Raw genomic sequence first — 14,002 nt, forward strand, 5'->3', positions numbered from 1 at the left:
GTCAAACATGAAATTCTATGCCCCCAAAAAGTGATCCTTTCCTGATGCCCAGGATGGCTGAAATTCTGTCATGGGCCAGTAGCTGCTTTTATGAATCCAAAAGCATCAATTTTAAAATCTGATGGTACAGCGCTCTGGATCTCATTACTGGTTTAGTGCTTCATATTGATGTCCTCAGGCCAATGAGATTAGCCAGTATTTGGGGCCTTGCCAGGTTGTTTCCTTTAGGAGGAGAAATTGATGCTGGAGTCGGATATTTCTTAGATGGAATCCTCTTTAGTTACAAAGAAAGCATGCAAAGTCCTGTTTCTCTAAACACAGTAGAAACAAAACAGCAGAGTTTTCTTGCTCAGGAATCTGAATTTCCCTGTCCGGCAAGTACTGTGCTCAAAAAAAGGTCTCTGTGCTCCTTCTCACTCTACAGCTATGACAGATTCTCTCGCTTTCTGTCTCTCTCATGCCTAAGGCTACAATTATGTCATGAAGGTCACGGAATCCTTGATTTCAGAGACCTCCATGACATTTTCTGCTTCAGCCCCTGTGCAGTTCTTAGCTGCTGCTGGTGGCAGGACTCCTCACAGCTGCCGCAGGCACATCCCTGCAGCTCCCAGCCAGTGAGGAGGGACCCCACAGCTGCCCATTTTGTCAGAGATATTTTTAGTAACAGTCAGGGACAGGTCATGGGTTTCTGTGAATTTTTGGTTATTGTCTATGACCTGTCCATGACTTACTAAAAATATCCATGACAAAAATCTCAAGCTTACTCATGCCCAAACAGCTTGTCAACCCATCCCTTGATCATTGTGTTTTCAGTCAGCCCCAGACAAACCCCTCTTATTCTCCTGAGTTACGCCTTGCCATGTGGCCCACCTTGCATGGTGGCTTCTACGGTTTCCAGTTTCACAAGGTAAAAGGGGCCCAACTGCACCTCCTATTTAGCTGAATAATTAGCATTTAGCAAACCCATCAGCTCTAACCATGTCGAAAACCATTAATGCTTCCATTTATACTAGCTCTTATTTTGGTGCATGTGCCATTTTTTTCCATTCTGGAGTTTCCAGTTAGGTCTTCTTTTCAAATTTCTGCCACACTGTCATTCTGGATTTAAAAGTGTATGTGCATTGGGTAGCCCAGCATGCCTGTGTGCACTTTCCAGTGCCAGAGAGAGTCTGAGAGGATAGAGGAGTCATTCCTACCACAGATTTCAACAGAGATGACCATTAAAAGACTGATTACAGCTTCTCTGGACGCAGGAAGATCACAGGTCTCAATAAATAGCTGGGACAGAGGAAACACACTTAGGGTATGTCCATACTGCAACTAGACACCCATGGCTGGCCTCTGCCAGCTGACTCAGGCTTGCAGGACTCAGGCTAAGGGGCTGTATAATTGCAGCGGAGACTTCCAAGTTTAGGTTGCAGCCTGAGCTCTGGGACCCTGCCACCTTGCAGAGTCCTGGAGCCTGGAAGTTTACACTGCAGTTGAACACCCCTATAGCCTGAGCCCTGCCAACCCAAGTCAGCTGGTACGGGCTGGCCGCCGGTGTCTAGTTGCATTGTAGACATACCCTAAAAGTTTCTGTGTAATTAGTTAGGTCCAGTGGGATATGGTGTGGTTAAGGGATCCCAGAATTAAGACCGAAGAAGGGGGTTAGGGCAGACGAGAGAGTTAATTTGACACGACTACCTCAGGCATCTGTTACTCGATTTTTGGTGTTCATAATGCAGCTAATATGAAAGAGAGTGTCGGATTGCTCTGGACAGAGCACATACAGAAACAGTCTAAAGCTGCAAAATTCCCCTGAACTTGCCCCTCTTTTCTAAGAATGTGCTTCGAGGAACACATGGACATAAGCCCTCACATTAAAAAAAAAATAGGCATGTGATTTCCACTAAAGTCAACAAGAATCATACAGCTAAAAGCCACGCCGCTCTTTGAAAATGTATACCGATATCTAGGAAAAAACCAAACTCAGCAATGGCATGCACCTGGTTGCAAAAACAAATGTTAAAAGGGGACTCTAAACCACCAGCATTGTTTTGGTTGGCCTTACACGAGTCTATTATAAACTACTTAGAGTATCCTACAATTAGCAAACTCTACCCACATAACTTACATGAGGTCAGGTCTGAAGCGGTGCATAATTGCACACAGCGCAAGGCCACTCCTCCAAGAAGTAGTGAGATCAGTGACATTAACGTTCCTGTAGCCTTCTGTCTGTTTCTGACACCAGGTTAAAAGCTTATTAGGTCGAATATCAGATTCTGCAGGTGTAATACAGAGAGAACATTTCAGTCACTTGCATGCTCTGAACACGACATGTAAAAGAATCATACCAGGCAGAAAATTTCACATACCATGCCTTGAGACATTCACTGATCTTCTAATAGAGCTGACCCTTTCAAGAGGGCATTGTTGTAGCTCATTTGTAACATACAAATGTCTAACCTAAAGCAAAAAAAATTTGAACATGAGTACATGAACCATTGCAAGTGATTTTAATATAATATTTTCTTTTCATGTGAAATTTATCGGATAACTTGACCTCATCCAGAGAATCTCATGAAAGTTTTGTTTATGCAGCATTTCAACTGCAGCCATATGACTCTTGGGACAAAACTGAATTGTGATCTTGTAAAGTGAGCCTTCAAAGAACTGACCTGATGAGGTCGAACACAGCTGGAGTTCAAGTTGGGATAGCGCGTTCCTGGGTCAATGGTATACTGGTCAAAGTTCTTGTTGATATTTTCGGGTGTAGTCTGGGGCAATAGTCGATAAATGCTCTCTCTGACAGACAATAATAAAGTGTCAATTGAAGACCGAGTGCAACCATTTTTTCCTACATTGCTTTTGTAATTGCCTTCACCTTTATTTAGAATCTGTCAATGATTAGCACCCTGCACTAAACCTGCATCAGCACCAACTGCCCATACTGTCTCAGCAGGAGACATTTTCTATCCCAAACCAGACACACACTTACGTGATGCCTGTATCTTCCTGAGGCAGGAAGAGAGCAAGAAAAAGTAAGATTACGTCATGCAAAGACATCTGGTTTTGCTTTAATCTCCACCCAAGGGGTAACATCTCCTTTTACCACAAAACAGCAATGGATCCAGTCATTCTGCAATTCACCCAACCACTAGGCCCTTCCTTTGTTACTCCATTTAATTTTCCATTTGGGATTGTGCTGTGTTTCTGAGTCATCCACAAACATCTGCTTTCTCATTCCTCACACAGCACTGCACTTATAGTTCTGATCCCATAATTACCACAAACAATACTGCTCTCAAACAGCTACCATACATCAGTTTCTAAAACATCTTGACTAGCTGTAACAGTATCAAATCTTTGCCACTGGAACCACTAAACAGGGTCAGCAAATTCAGGCCATCGCCATTCAAAAAAATTTTTTGTTGGTGCCTTTAATAACAGTTTTTAGGAGAGTGAATAATAGATTATAGAAAAGAACTTATGATTAAAAGCTATGCAGATTCTTGCTTGCTGCACGTTTAACAGAGTCCATAAAAGTCACATCACGGTCCCAGCATGAACTAAAAGGCTCAGCTAGAAAATGGAGGTGCCAATTCTGAAGACTACTGCTGCTAAGACATTGTTTGTGTGTTCTTTGACTAAAAGTATATTATTTCACAAAAGTGTTTGGGGACCAGAAGATCTGCAGGGCTGGTCATTTGATACCAAGCCTTACACCTCTTCCTCAAAGTTTCAATCTGGTTTAGGTCAATAGTCACTTAGGCCTTAACCCTTCAGATTACTCCATATCAGCGGACCTTTGCACCAGTAGAGTAACTTGCAGGACCAGGTCCTAGAAGTCACTGCCACCTGAAAACTGTTCAGTAGCCTAAATGAATTGACTGTCACCGCAGGTAAGCAGAATACTTCTGTTACTTGTGTTGCTCCTTGAACATCTTCTACCATCACCATATTCCCTTAAAATTTGCTTAAATGGTAGGGGAAGAAGAAAGGGAGTGTTTACCGTTCAGCAAGGATCTCTAGTGGGAGTTTTCCTTGATCCCAGCTCTTCACCATCCACGCTGTATCAAAAGCAGCTAGGAAGCCTCTTGCACAGCCGGTACCCATCGGCCAGAAGGGCTGTAAAGAGTATTTACAGTTTAGCCAAATTTATCCCTCATCTTTCTTAAAAAGAGACTTATCACCAAAGCAGTTGCCAGGTGGGCTTGCAGGCTAGGTTTTCACACATTCCGAGATGGTAGGCCAGAGAAAGTTCTAGTATACAGTGTTTTTTCTCAAAGCCTCAGCTCCTGGAGTCATGAGAATCGCAATTTTCCATTTTTCATTTGTATATTCATTGTCCAAAGAAAATTTCTAGCACTTATGCAGAGAACAGCTGGAAAATGTGAACCCTAAAACATTCAAAAAACAGAAAGGAAGCAGAAAGATCGAACATTCCTTAATATTTAAAACACTTCCTGATTTTTAAGTCAATCTCACAATGTTTTGGGGATCTGAGAGATGATTTCTGAACATCAAGGGTTGGCAATACTGAGTACACTGCTTGTTCACTAACTACACGTCTAGCATCAAAAGTACAAAGCAGGACAGTCTGACTAACTGGGACTTCAGTCAAGGGAACTACGCTATTTACACCAACCGAGGACTTGGCTCCCTGTTTTCAGCTGTGAAACACAACTTGTGTCATATACACAAGTAGAATCCGCATCAGAGATCATTAGCCAGGCAGTAGTTACTTACAAGTTATAGTATGAAAGTGAGAGAAAACTCCAGTGTAAAGAGAAAAGCACCAACATTTCACAACATTTATTGTAGGTAAGACAAAGTATAGAGGGTCCACTGACATTCGTAGGCCATCTCTAATGGCAATGCGAGTGTATATGTCAGCCAAGTAATCAACACATACTCCATTTCGTAGGAGACATGCTGAAGAAAGCCCATAAGGCCACAATACTCTGATACAGACATTCACAAGCATGAATAATAATAATGAGTAACAAACATTTACACACACAAGCAACTCCTTTGAAGATTTCCCTGGAATTACTCATGTAGGTAAACTTACACATATGAGCAAATGTCTGCAGTATTGGGCCCACAGTTAGTACAGCTGACATGACCAACAAGGAGTCACTCCCCCTCCAATTTTAGAGTTAAAAACCAGAAAGTTGTCTGTCAAAATGTTGTACCTAATCACACTGTAGTTTAAAGTGGCACCTAAAGGTTATTATAATTAAAGAAGTCGGTATGTAACAAAATATTTCTCTGAATTTTTTGTTTCTTTATACTTTAGGCATTTGCCAGCGTTTTATGTAGAAGCAGCCTCACTGTTTCTCCCTTATTTCCTGTTTCTCCTTAAAGAATCTTATAGGAATGGAAGAAAAAAAAATTAAATCCGGCCATTCTACTTAATGGTATTCTATGAGAAATTGCAGCTTTTAAAAAATGAGTCATTTAAAAAGTTCAAAACTTTTCAGTGTCCCTTTAAACAAATAGTTATTAAGCTTGATCATAATTTCTAAGTAAAAATGCTGTCTGTTACTAGATATTACTAAGTATTTGGCCAGCTCAGCTGGTTTCTGAATCTTCTTAATTTTATTCTTTTCAAGAAAGATTTACGATTACGATGTCAAAATAAGCAATCTGAACGCATTTACTAAAGTACCTGAACCTGGTGTTTAACAAAACCAAACCAAACTCCTCTTCCAGTATAAAAATATATTTTTACTTTAAGGAATTCAAAATGCTTTTTGTTGTTGCTGCTAGATATACCTCAAGTAAACTGTCTCCAACAAGGGCAACTAAGAGCTGATGTCTGTGCCTTTCTCTTACTAGTGCAGCATTTTCAGAGGCATACATGGAAGTAAAATCAAACATAGCCACATCTGGCTGCCCATAGTGATTAATTGCAAAATCCAAGGAAGGCAGCTGGTAATTGGTTGCAAAGTCTGCAGCTTCCCTTGCATAAGACAGCAGATTGTCCTGGTTTACGTTTTCCCCACAGAGAAGCATCTCGGTATCAATATAGTCCTGAAGAGACAAAAACACCGGCAATATGAGAGATTTTAAAATATTCTGATGTAGGGACAGAAAATAGAATAGCACATAGCGGATGGCAACATCACATCTTAGTGGCAAAGTACTGAGAGAAATCTGGCTGCTACTTAAATATTTAGAAAGCTTGTTAATATATAAAACACATTGCTTAATATTTTAAACTATATACTAAACCCAATCCAGAAACAACAACTCTCTATGAAGCAAGCCAAATAAGCATTACTACTTACAATGGAAGATGGTGTTTTCCTCACCCTCCTCCCCATAGCTACAAGTTATTTTGGTAAATTTACTACCCTCCTATTGAGAAGGTACTACCACCACCAGTTATCAGTATGTAATGCATTCCGTCTTTCGTGTCCCATCACTATTGATAATATTGCACTTTAGGGCTTGTGAGTCACCGTACTGAGTGACGAGTAATCTGGAATATATGACCAGATATCGATGAGCCTATGGTTTAGAACTGTATATACATGGAACTGTGTAAGTAAGACATAATAGACAAATAGACATATCTACAAATTGGGCAAAGAAAGAATTTGTTTGAGGAAAACTGCTCAACTTCACAGGGACTCCTTCTTTATGGGTCATGCTTCTTGCCAACTTAATCATGGATGAGACCCCTGACCTGGCGCATTCTAGATGGATGGTGCTGCAGAACTGATATTAGACCAGTTATCTTTAGACAGGTTGTGTTTAGCACGAGACACAAATGGATCGAAGAAATGGTGTGCATGTGCCAGTTGCCTATGACCTTGGTTAAGTGGCTCCAGCTCCACAACAGGATTTGTTTGAACATGTACATATTGTGAGAGAGTCCTGGGAATAGGATTAAGATGAGAGAAGCAATGGTGAATGCTGTGCAAATGCCCTCACAACAGCTGCATGCAGTGTTGCCCCTATAAGAAGACCCCTCTGCAACTGATGGCAGAGAGGGAGGAAGGAGAAAGTTTACCTGGCTGGAGCAGTTTGAACAGGAAGTGGGTGGATTAGGTGTGGAGGAGGGGGGATATTGCCCTTCCAGGTGACCAGAGAAGGGGATGTTCCAGAGAAACCCGCTTCATCTGGACATATTTTATTGGGTGCCCAACTTCAGGGAGAATGGGGTACACCCATCTGAATGGGGAAGAAACATAGTCTTTCCCTAATGTTAGATAAAAATATCAGCAAATATCTGGGAACCCAGCTATGGTAGCAGTATGGCAGCCAAGATAGTGTCTCTTTGTGGCAGATGTCCAGTGCAGATACTCAGTATGGAAAGGATACAGTTATTGGATAAAATGGATTGGAAGGGAATTTCGAGGAAAGCAGCACTTAAGAAAGCTAAGTGGAGGGTTCAGGGCTCGTAGTGTCTGGCTCTTCCTTTTCAGGCCCCTTAATTCTTATATGAGGGAAGGGAGGCAAGGTCCCAGCAATGCGCTGGCTTGGACCGGGTTGGGAAGGGGGAGGACTGACAGTACCTCTCCCAAAGAGGTGAAATTTAATTATATCCTGCACTGCACAATTTATTGCCAGGTACTCCCAGATATTTTAAGTGAATCAAGTTGTAGCCTGCTCAAACCACATCCATTGCCTCCTGTTTTTTTTCCTGCAAGGCCAGACAATGGGACAGTGCTCTTAGAATAGAATTCCTTTGACGATACTGTGCTAATTTTGTGGCAATATGAAAGGAACAGAAATTTGTATGGCTTTGTTGACAAGAATTTGGTTTTGCTTGTTGTACGTCTAACACCTCCCACAAAATTTAAAAAACAAAAAACCTAAAACATTTGAAACCCGGGACAATTTCTGGCATTATTTCCAATGGGGAACAATCTACTTGTCAGTTCTAAAATGATACTAAATGTTTTTGTTGGGGAGATCAGGTTTTATTGTTGAAGTCTGATCCTGTCTATAAGGGACAGAAAAAAGATTAGCTCAAGTTTGGGGGATGCAGCTTGTGTCATTTGGTTGCAGTACAGTTGCTGGAAAGGCACAGTGACAGCACATGGCACATGATCCAATTAGACATTCCAGTATCTCAGCTTTACCCACCTGGGTAGGGAAAAGGGTTTGGCTAGATTGCCCTGTTGTCCTCCGGGCAGTCCATGGAAAGCATTTAAACAAAAACTAAGGAGCCCAACCCTGAAGTCAGGCTGCACAAAAAATTGCTTTTAGTTCAAAAGTGGTCATGGCAAAGCATTGCAAAGTTAGTCACCAGGACAAATCTAACATGGACTCTTTAGACAAAATGAAAGACAGGAAAGAGGAGTCTTAGATTCACATCGCAGGAGTCATCTGGGTCACAGTCCTGGAGACTGTGATGTCATTTTGTTCCATTGACTTGTCCGTTCTGAAAATCTTTCAGGATTGGGAGGGTTGGGGTGGCCCACTGGTGTGATGGTAAGTCCTAGAGTCCCAGCCTGTGGCAAGTCATGAAGGGGAGGCTGCTCAAAGTGGGAGTGTGGTGACAATGGTGAGAATACTCCAATCTCCCTGCCTCGCTGAACTCTCTTCTACACTCTAAGCTGAAAATAATTACCAAGGACTGATCAGAGAAGCAGTTTCGAAAAAGGGTGGCAACTGTCTCTCATCAATAGTACCAACAAGCCAAACAAGATTCTGATAGCCCACATACAGGTACTTCCTTTCCTCCCAGGAAGATTCTAGTCTGTTATGACTATTCCGGCAAGGTTACAAAATGACAAGTGATTTTTGGATGCTTAACAGGAAACATCTTGAAGGGGACTGATTTTCCAAAAGCCCAGTTTCTGAAAATTAAGGCCTTTTAAACCATCTCAGTTTGGACACCCAAGAATTACTAGGTACTTTGAAACTTGTTTATAAAGGCCAACTTGTTTAGAAGCAACTTTCCTGTTGCCTTTCATCCATTTTGGACAATTTAATATTTCAGTGTTGTACTCTATCCTAGGGTCTCTCAGTGTGCTGGCTGAGCATACACAGTTTTCCCTAATTGGATTTTTTAGTCACTGAGGTTTATTGTCTTCAGTGATATCAATGCCTGCGTAGCCAATGACTCTTCCAGGGTGACTCAAGATCATATTACAACCAGTTTCTGAACTGACACATTTAAGCAGTACCATTTTCAGTTCTCTCTGAGTTTTGTGTTCTCACTGTAAAAAATTAACCAAATAAAACAGAGGGCTTTGCCCTGCATCTATACATACATTGATAATCACTCCTTTGTCCAGAAGACTCTGCTTTTTTGCTGTCATTACAAAATAGTGAGTGCTATCTTTGTAGTAAACAATATTCTCCAAGTCAATTCCTGAAAAGACAAGACATTTGTGAAGAAAACCTAACTTAAATGAATGTTTTCATTAGTTTAGCCATTTACCATCAATAATAGATATAGTCCCCACAAATATCTTTGATTTCAGTCTAGTTCAGGCACCTCCCAAAAATAAATACGTGGAGTCGCCAACTGAGATTGCAGAGTGTGTAGAACAAAGGGGCCCCAAAACACAGAATACAAGAAAGTCCTTGACCAGCTGTAAAATATTTGTAGCTATTATTTGCATTCTAAATAATCTTCTAAGAAAGAGAAAAAATGATCCATATTTGACACAAAATGTGTAGGTTGCCATAGGCCTAGCTATGGCTCCAATAAAATGCTCATTGGTTTAAATTGGACTAGGATCAAGCGCATGGTGCCCAAAACGTTAATTTAAAATACAGACTGCAATGTGGGAATCCCCGAAACCAGGGAATGGAAGTATATACCCTTAGTATACTTCTAGTGGATGTTGCTCTATTCTGGGCCCTTTTTTCCCCACACACTCAAGGATGAAGGTTTAATCCAAGATACAGTTTATATAATTTACAGTGAATGGTTTTAAATCAACTATTTATATTTTATTTTAAACTGATATAAAAACCTATTGACAGCAAACTAACATGCACTTCAAAAAGTACTTTCTTAGCAAATAGACAATGACACTTCCAAGAAAGCAAGTGTGCATATTTTATGGAGATACTTAAAACATACAATACGTGAACTAATACAAAGAAATCAAAGCATGGGAAATCTTTAGGTATTGAGAATGTTCTCACAAAAAGTTATAGTTTGTATCAAAAATATTTTTCCAGTTGAAAAAAAAGAAAACACCAAAAGATCTAGGATGTGGTAACACCCATGATAAAAAAAATTCCATTGTATGAACACCTCCCTCCCTAAGACTTTGAAATCAGCAGAATTTTATTGCGTTATGTTATTGAATACATTATAAACTATTTTTGGAGGGGGGTAGGTGGGTGGTCCTCTATATATCAAGTTGTCCTATCGTATATTTTGTTTGGTCATGAAAAAAATACGAGAATCAGGACCTACCCGTTTCCTCTTTAAGGTCCTGGAAGAATTTTTGATTGAAGATGAAAGCGACACCACTAATTTCCTCTACCTTGGCTTCTGCGGTTGTGTTTCTGTTGATAAAGTTGGCCGTGATAGCTATAGCCAGCTTTCCACGAAACTCCTTCCTTCTAAAACCTGGAGAACAAGGGAAAGAATTAACACTACAGCAATAGTGAGGTTCATTTGTTGACGCTGACCCACATATCTTGAAAAGTTTAAGGCTGCTAATTTCAAACGCTCTGAAATACTGTATAACTACATAGCTTTTGCAACCTTATTAAACAAAGTTGGGTTACATCCCTCCAACAATACCTCTTCAGTGACAATTAAGACTGGCAACCCAGAGAGAAGTTCCTGTAACCCTGGCTGGTGTGTAAAACCAGCCAAAATTTTTAAACCATGCTCTGAGATGGGGGAACCTTCAAGGCAACACTCTCTTTCACAAAGAAATACCAATCCAGCCCCAAGTTTATGGCTAGTAGATTCCTCCTTTTTTCTAAAATCCCATGCATTTCATTTCAAGGTGTCAGCATATCCCCATCCCCAAAAGACCTGGAGATACATGCATGGTACTGTAATTAAGATATACAACATCAAGCTGAAGGTTGGATTTTCATTTGGTTGTTTATATTTTATTCTGGGGTGGGAGAAAGAGAGAAAAGTGTGGAGCAAAAACAAACCCATGTATTCATTACTTGAAAATTTTAAAACCATGAGGGAGAAAATTTGTAAAAGCTACAGTACTTAGCAAAAAAGCCAGAGTTTTGGTAGCACTTACTATTTGGTTAGTTTTAAAAAATAAATAAATAAATCAAGTTGTCAACAATCAAAAGGAGGAACACAGAAAATATGAAAAATATTTGGCTCCTACAACTATGAGAAAGATAGAAAGAAAGAATGTGTGCGAGTGAGATAGTAGGTCATGATCCAGCAAATATGCATCTGCTTATGTTTATGCATTTGAGCAGTCCATTAAAACTGTGTGTGTGTGTGTGTGTGTGTGTGGGTGTGTGTATAAACTTAAGCAGACTCATGTTTGCACGATCAGGATAGTAGGAAGTAGTTTAAACCAATGGCAAAAATTATGACTTTCAGCTAGTGTATTTCACAGTCAGTATCAGGGAAAATGAAGAAATTCACAATATGTAGTAATTTGTCTGTAGGTGGTCATGCGTTCGACGCAGTGGGTATTCACCCACGAAAGCTCATGCTCCAATACGTCTGTTAGTCTATAAAGGTGCCACAAGACTCTTTGCTGTGTCTGTAGGTGTGTGTGTTTCTGTTCTAGTGTCTCTTTGCTTGGGATAGGTATAATGTGCAAATTATCACTATTTTATGAATGGTCTTTAGTCTGATACATTATCGTGGTCATCAAATACTTTCTCTTAGCCAGATTATTTCTTTAAAGGGGCCACCAAGATTTTTGTTAGTGTCTGCAACCCCCAACAGGTTACACTGGCATTAATTTAGTTTTGCTGATGTGTGAATCCTGTAGACTTTCTGCAAAGACAACCAAGGAAGCGTGACCAAAATTTTCTTTTTAAAAGTGGGGAGGGGGGAAGGAAATCTATAAGCACTGTATTGTGTTTGGCAGATAGTTTTCTCCACATGTCAGTTTTTTCTCCTAGGACTAATAAAAAGGGAAAATCAGGAACTTGGTGAGTTGAAACTAACATGAGTATAATTAAAGCTATCAGAAGAACATATAATTAAGTAACAGGTTTGTTCATGTGACGCCAGAGCTGCTCAGCTAATGTCTCACTCACAAAAGCAACTCAGGGGGTTGGAATTCTGTTTGATGACTATAAGAGACATAGCAGCAGGACCTTCCTTTCCTGCAAGTTATTTATTATCTCTTACATCTGTTACTGAAATGACTGCTTCTGATATTAAATCATCACCGTCCAAGAACAACCCCTCTGCTGTGTTCATTAAATACCTGGCAGTCACTATATGATCATTATTTCAAGTATATTCAGCTGACTTATGAGACAACGACATGAAGAATGTGCGGTTCCCAACACATTTTTGTCAATTATCATAAAATTAAACCAGCATGTTATTCGTTAACCTTGCAGTAGGGACTTATGGTACTGACCATCACAATATGATACCTACAAACTGGCAGAGATGGCCCTAATAATCAGTAATTAAGTAAATGTCTCACTTGTTGGGGTACAGCTGAAAACACTATAATAAAGGCGGGAGACATGCCATAAAGGAATTTCCATTGTCATATACACAAACACTTATGCATTGAGGGAGAGGGATAGGGAGAGAACCCATTCCCTTCTGTTCTCCATAGCTCAGCCTTTACACTGCACTTTAAGACAGTTAAGGAGCTTAAGAATATCTTTTTACTCACCTTCTAAAGTGTTCCTGCGACCATCTGCACCAATAACAACATCAAATTCAAAGGCTGACAGAGGGTGATCCATTGGGAGAAATTCAGCCCGCCAACCTATCTCTAAAGAAACAAGTAATACAACTTTTTCAGATATTGTGCTGTTACAGAAGAAGCATTGTTAGAATGTGAAGGAAAGCAACTAGGATTTAAAAAAAAAAAAAGTCTATTTTCCTTTCAAACTGAACCATATTCTGCCTTCAGACATCTGCATACAACTTCCACTGACGTCAAAGCTGCATGTAACTCCTATGAATGTTAATGAGAGTTAAGCTTGCAAGCTGACGGCAGAAAGGAACGCCTTCATTCGGGTCATATAAAACATTATGTTGACTATGGGCCCAATCTTGTGAATACATACACAAGTGATTTTACTCACATGGGTAGTTCCAGCTTGCACTCAATGCGACAACTCACTCATGTGTAAGTGTTTGCAGAATTGGAACTTAGTAGTTTTATTTTTAAAAAACTGTTAAGCAGATTCCAATTAATCTAACACAAAGAAAGGGGAAAATAAAATCTAGCCAAAATGCTACAACCTTTTAGAGAAAGATGCCTCACTTTCATTAACCTAAAACAGAATCTGAAAATGTTTGTATTACCCGTACTTACAATGATGAGAAACATTCTGAATACAAATACGAACAATCATAACTAGTATCCCTTTATCTCAGTCCATCTACTCACAGTCAGTTAAAAACACAGAAGTAGTATTAGCTACCAAGATATAAAATGGAAACCTTGCTCACTCTATATTAAAATTTGCACCACATGTTGCAAACTAAGGCTATGTTTTAGTCACAGGTATTTTTAGTAAAAGTCATGGACAGGTCATGGGCAGTAAACAAAAATTCATGGCCCATGACTTGTACTACACGTATACCCTATGAAATCTTTGGGGGGCGGGAGGGCAGAAGAAGAGCCATAGGTGCTCATGGGCCGGGGGAGGGGGCATCCAAGGACCCCCCTCCCCCAGTGCTGGGTGAGGGGGATGGCAGTGCTAGGGGGTCCTCCACTGGTGCTAGGGGGCAGAACTTGGCGGGGCTGGCAGACTCCCTGCCCTGCTCCTTATGGCTCCCTGGGAGTGGGGATATGTCCTTTCCTCAGCTCCTAGCTCCGCACACTGCCCCACCCCAAGAGCCAGCTCCGCAGCTCCCATTGTCTGGGAACTATGGCCAAATGGGAGCTGCGGAAGT

The 14,002-nt window shown here is 40.5% G+C and overlaps 1 protein-coding gene across 1 annotated transcript in view; it reads right to left on the bottom strand.

Annotated features, from left to right (window-relative positions):
- MICAL2 (microtubule associated monooxygenase, calponin and LIM domain containing 2) overlaps nucleotides 1-14,002 on the bottom strand; it is a 112,206-nt gene that overhangs the window by 34,258 nt on the left and 63,946 nt on the right. Inside the window, 8 exon segments of the mRNA XM_030560346.1 lie at nucleotides 2,117-2,264; nucleotides 2,358-2,448; nucleotides 2,661-2,787; nucleotides 3,995-4,110; nucleotides 5,764-6,021; nucleotides 9,219-9,319; nucleotides 10,382-10,537; nucleotides 12,768-12,869. Coding sequence (XP_030416206.1) covers nucleotides 2,117-2,264; nucleotides 2,358-2,448; nucleotides 2,661-2,787; nucleotides 3,995-4,110; nucleotides 5,764-6,021; nucleotides 9,219-9,319; nucleotides 10,382-10,537; nucleotides 12,768-12,869 — 1,099 coding nt within the window.

Source organism: Gopherus evgoodei, chromosome 4, assembly GCF_007399415.2.
Source record: "Gopherus evgoodei ecotype Sinaloan lineage chromosome 4, rGopEvg1_v1.p, whole genome shotgun sequence".
In the NCBI taxonomy this organism is placed as follows: domain Eukaryota; kingdom Metazoa; phylum Chordata; order Testudines; family Testudinidae; genus Gopherus; species Gopherus evgoodei.